General features: G+C 52.5%; 1 protein-coding gene across 1 annotated transcript; it reads left to right on the top strand.

Annotated features, from left to right (window-relative positions):
- Positions 1-283: 283 nt before the first annotated feature.
- LOC104407387 (WD repeat-containing protein 90-like) lies at positions 284-5,071 on the top strand (the record flags this gene model as incomplete). Its single annotated transcript, XM_010016664.1, has 7 exons — positions 284-486; positions 1,196-1,318; positions 1,516-1,696; positions 2,137-2,267; positions 2,992-3,135; positions 4,402-4,521; positions 4,987-5,071. Coding segments are annotated over 7 exons (987 nt in total), but the record flags the coding sequence as incomplete, so codon positions are not given.
- Between the last annotated feature and the right edge of the window lie 336 nt (positions 5,072-5,407).

Here is a 5,407-nt window from a genome sequence, read left to right as displayed (position 1 = left end):
TCCTTTCCTTTCCTTTTCTTTCCTTTTCTTTGTTTTTTTTTTCCTTTTCTTTGTTTTTTTCTTTCCTTTCCCTCTTCCTTCCCTCTTCCTTCCCTCTTCCTTCTCTTCTGTCTCTTCCTTCTTCTCTTATCTTTCCTATAAAAGATGGTTGTAGTGCAAATGCAAGAATAATCACTGTTAATAGAGAGGAGCCCCTCACTGAACCATTTAGCTGCAAATGCATGACTGGGCTCACTGGAAAATTGCATTTAAAGGAGGCAGAGTGGCCATTCCAGTGTTTGAGCCCATCCTTCTTACATCCTCCTTTCCACCAGGTCTAACTTGGTCCTGCTAGAGCATGAGATCACCCTCGATGGGACGATAGTCAGTGCAGCCTTTGATGACTCTCTGGAAATGGGAATTGTGGGCACCACGGCAGGAACCCTGTGGTACATCAATTGGACGGAGAGCACGAGCATCCGACTGATCAGCGGCCACAAAAACAAGGTTAGAGGTGGTTTGTCCCACAGAGCAGCAAGTGCTGTGTGTGCTGTCCATGCTCTGGGATGCATGTGTGGGCTGCAGCAGCACTCCCTGGTCTGGCCATTGGGGAGGTCAGGGAGCTGCAGGGCTGATGAGATGACATGGAGGAGTCTACAGGGAACTGTGCACACTGGGGAGTCCAACCTCAAGAAGTCTGAACTCATCCCCTCTTAGCCCTCAGTGTTCAATAGCCTCAGGCTGGGAGCAGCTGTGGGCCTTTCTGCTGGAGCACAAGGCTGCAGTTTGCAATCACTAAGGCTTCATTACGGAGTGCTGCAGTTTCTGTTTGCCAGCTGGACATCCATAGTGAATAAACATTTTCTTTGCCAAAAACATTAAAAATTCCAAACCCAGGTGAAGAATGCCTGTTCTGACTTTTGCTGTTGCTTTGGGGCATCGTTATGCTCTAGAATCTAGAAGGGTTCAGATGGTAGAAGAGAAGGTATTTTATGTAGAACTATGCTGCACAGCGCCTGGTCTTACCTTTGGGGTTAGGTTTACTGATCTCCATTATAAGCTTAGCCCAGAATTAAGCACAAAACCAAATCACCCACCTCCCTTTGCCTTTAGGGCTTCTTGGCTGATGCCTCCCATGGGAGAGATCCTGGGGGGGGATGAGAGGGGCAGAGGAGCATCTGTAGAACCCTGTTCCCCATCTTGTTTCTCGCTGCAGGTGACTGAAGTGTGCTTCAGTCCTGATGAGACTCACTGCGCAACATGTGGGGAGGATGGCAGCGTGAGGATCTGGTCTCTGAGCAGCATGGAGCTGGTGGTGCAGTTCCAAGTGCTCAACCAGGTAATTGTGGTACATCAATCTCTTCCTCCTGGCAGAGGGCACAAGAGGAAGGAATCGTTGCTTGGGATTGCAAGGACTGCTGTGTCCTCATGGAGGAGATAAAGCTGGAGAAATACTTGTAGGTGGAGCTTGCACTGGACTGCACAATCCTGCTGTCCTCACTGTGTCATCAGGCCTCTGCCCTGGTTTCTTTGCAGAGCTGCCAGTGCCTGGCCTGGAAGCCTCATCCCGTCGTTGCATGGGGAGCTGAGAGCCAGCATGTAGTGGCAGGGTACAGTGATGGCACCATCCGTGTGTTCAGCATTTCCAGGACAGAGATGGAGCTGAAAATGCACCCCCATGCTGCTGCACTGACTGCGATTGCCTACTCCACAGACGGTGAGGCTGCCTCTCACACCAGTGTGGAACATGGCTTGTGCTTGGGTTACCCTGGCCTCCAAGTGCTCTGCACACCATCAACCTGCCCAAAAACCTGGGGCCGGGATGATCCAGGAGACTTGTATCAATGAGCTTTTGTAGCTCTGCCAGCTGAGCATGTGGTAAACGGGACACGGGAAGTGTATTTGCAATGGCATAGCAAAGAGGTTTGGGTACAACACACGCGCCTTTGTCCTCCTGCTTATGACCCACAGTGGCTCTTCTTCAGTGTCTAAGGGGTGTCTCTGAGACATCTCATCTTACCCAGCCCTGACTCAGTTGTTCCCATCCTTTCACAGTGTTTTGGGACACTGTGATGTCCATGATCTCGGACCTTTCTCCTATGAGCTTTTTTTTCTCCTACAAGAAGTGTCATGTTCTTTTTCTCTCTCTGACCACAGGAGAAATGATCTTATCGGGGGGCAAGGACGGGCTCGTGGCCGTCAGCAGCCCTTGCACTGGAATGACCATCCGCATCCTTGCTGACCACAGAGGCTCCCCCATCACTGTTCTGCAGTGCACCACAAAGCAGGTGAGACCTCACCTTTGCCCTGGCCCTGTGCAGTAGCGAGTCCCTGTGAGTCACTGCACAGCCACATCAGTCAATGACTGCTTCTTTGTCCCTTGCTTTTCCTGTTCGGGCCACTGTCCCCTCCAATAGCTTCTGTTCAGTTTTTCTGGCTCTGTACTGTTCCTCTGTGGAGCTGGGAAGACTTGGCTGTGCAGCAGTGTGATGGTTTTAGCATCTCCTTTGTCCTCCTCTTCATGGGGAGTCTTCTTCCTTTGTGCAGTGGAAATGAAAATAATTTTGCCTAAGTTCTTTGGCTTTAAAATCATCCACACTGCAAATGGATGGGAATTCTAGACTTGGGAGATCCTCCTCAGTTTTAGGTAAAGGACGTTGTTAGGGGACACACAGTATCAGCAAGGACTCCCCTACAACATGAGCAGGTCCAGAGGGTGTCCCAGGGAAGAGATCCGTGTTGTCCAGGCCAGGCACTCGCCCTCCTCCAGAAGCCTTTTCTGCTGGGGCTTTCAGCCAGGAGCATGCTGCTGGTTCCTATACCACAGCCTCATTCTCCTGTTTGATTCTAAGGGACTTTAAGCACTGCCCAAATGGAAGCGAATGGAGGTAGTTGAACCCCTGAGGCATAAGGCCTGTGTTCCCACCAGCTCCTGCCCCACACTCACTCTGGTGGCAGCTTTTGGACTAAGCTTAAAGCTTAAGCTCACAGCACTGTGTTCATCTTCCGTAGTACCGGGACTTTGGGGTGGAAGGAGGGGAGCTCTGGCTGGCCACCAGCTTGGACCGGCGGGTCAGCATCTGGGCCTCTGACTGGCTGAAGGACAAGTGTGAGCTCCTCGACTGGCTCAGCTTCCCGGCTCCTGCCAGCCCCGAGGTGAGTATGGCACTGCCAGCCTCTGCCTGCTCGTGGCACTGGTCTGGTGGCACAGGTCTCGGCACCAGTGAGCTGGAGAAGGGATGCCTCAAGGCTCTGAGCAGGATGAGGCCAAAGAGAGAAGGTGAACTTCATTAGTCATAGAATCCCAGAATTGGATCTGGGACAGGTTTGGGTTGGACTGGACCTTTAAAGCTCATCCAGTTCTAACCCCTGCCACAGGCAGGGACACCTTCCACTAGACCAGGTTGTTCCAGGCCCCTGTGTCCAGCCTGGCCTTGAACACTACCAGGGATGGGGCAGACACAGCTTCTCTGGGCAACCTGTGCCAGCACCTCAGCACCCTCACAGGGAAGAACATCTTCCTTATCCTCTTTGTCACCTTCATTAGTTCTGCTACTCAAAGAGTATCTTGTCAGTGCACTGTCTTGTCTGTCAAAGGGCAGTGGGAAATGAAGCAGTGCCTGACTTCTGGGAAGCACTGACTTTGTAAGCGTGAGGAGTCAAAAACTGCATCTGCAAAGAGCTAACACCCCTGTGCTGTACAGAACAGAGGACAGACAGCCATGAGCACAGCACGCAGGAGAGACACCTCATTATGAGCGTGCTGCCAACTTTGATACTCCCAAAAAGCATGAATATTCAGAGCCAGGAGCCCAGGGACCGGCTCATAGACCAAGTACTCAGCCTTGTGTGACTGTGACGCTTTGCAGAACCCTTTGGCTCCAACCCAGGTGTGAGATTTGGGTAGCAGAACACTTGCTAGAAAGGGAGGAAGGTGTGTATCAGATGTGGAGATGGTCCCTTGTTCCCGAAACACTGGTTTTCCTCTCCGTGAAAGAAACTCACTACAGGTCTCCCAACAGTGAACCAGGGAAGGGTTGATCTTGCATCCACTACTAAAGATCTATCTTCTGGGCCCTATTTTCTTGTGTTAAACTGATCCATAATCCAATTCCTCCTTCAAGCCCATGTACCAATAATACCTCGATGGAAATTCAACCCTCCCATGTCCCACTCCTACAACAGTAAACAATTTGCTTTAGATTTTTGGGGCAGCGTGTGGTTGCTCCTTGCTTTGCCATGAGCATGTCTGAGATGGCAATGCAAGAGGGAGGAAACAGCCTCCAGCATACTAATTTCGTACTGCTCAGACTCCCACAGCCCCAGGACTGGTGTCCTCATGCTCTCCTTTTGACCCCCATTGTGTTGGGTCAGACTGGAGAAGCTGGCCTCAGTTTTGTTGCCTTTGGTTTCCCTCACCAGGGTCTCGACACTCTTCCACCCAGCCTTGCGGTGTTCTGCCCGTGGGAACACGGCACCCTGGTCTACGTCGGCTTTGGGTTGCAGAAGGAAGCCTTGTTTTACAGTCTGCAGAAGAAACAGGTACTTGTGGCTGCCAGGGCAGCTCGAGTGCTCCTCTGCTGCTGCGGGGCCGTGGCCACGTGGAATGAAGTGCGGTGGTGGGGAGAGGCCGTGCTGCCCTGTGTGTAAAGCTGCAGCTGAAGGTGTGAGGTGGGCCCAGGCGAGTGGCTGCTCAGGGCAACAGCTTTTTGTCTCGGAACCTCCAGGGGCCCTGGTCTGGGCAGGCTGCCAGCCCTGCTGCTGCCTTTCCCTCCCAGTGGAGGGGAAGGCGTTTGCTTTCGGGAGCACCAACGCTATAAATCTTCGAGTCAAGTCTCCTTCGGGAAGTCAATGCCTTTGGCAGGTTTCCGAGCTCTGAGAGGTGCTGTGCATCTGTCAGCTTCCCCTTTGAGAGGAGCCCTTTGCCCTCCTTACAACCATCACTGCAGCAGCTCTGGTCTCCTGCCTTCTCCTTTGTGAGGTGCTGTTTCTCTTGCTGGCGCACAGGTAGTCATGAGGATCCCCTTGCCATACTTTGCCGTGTCACTCAGCCTGTCTCCTGCAGCGCGCATCATGGCTGTCGGCTTCGGGGGTGAGTACCAGAGGGTGCTGTGGACTCTGCTGCGCAGGCTGCCTTGTCCCCAGGCTACCTTTTGGTGGGGAGGGATGTCCCCTTCTTCCTGTGCGACTAGGGAAACCAAGTGTCCTCTTTCCTTTAAACAAGACATGCACACACAGCAGCTCCTATCCTCAGAGCTAGGAGCTATGGTCCTGGGCAGGGTATGCACTGGGCAAGGAGAAATCTCTGGGAGACTCACAGGTCAGAAACGAGATGCATGAGCTCAGTCTCCTGTTTGTCAGCGAGCAGGGTTTGTCACGTGAATGGTGAGTTGGAGTATGGACATGAGAGCGGGGTGAGCTCCACCCC

Source organism: Nestor notabilis, unplaced genomic scaffold (assembly GCF_000696875.1).
Source record: "Nestor notabilis isolate BGI_N333 unplaced genomic scaffold, ASM69687v1 scaffold36326, whole genome shotgun sequence".
Taxonomy (NCBI): Eukaryota; Metazoa; Chordata; class Aves; order Psittaciformes; family Psittacidae; genus Nestor; species Nestor notabilis.
The sequence above is the reverse complement of the archived record's forward strand: the minus strand, read 5'-3'. Positions and strand labels throughout refer to the sequence as shown.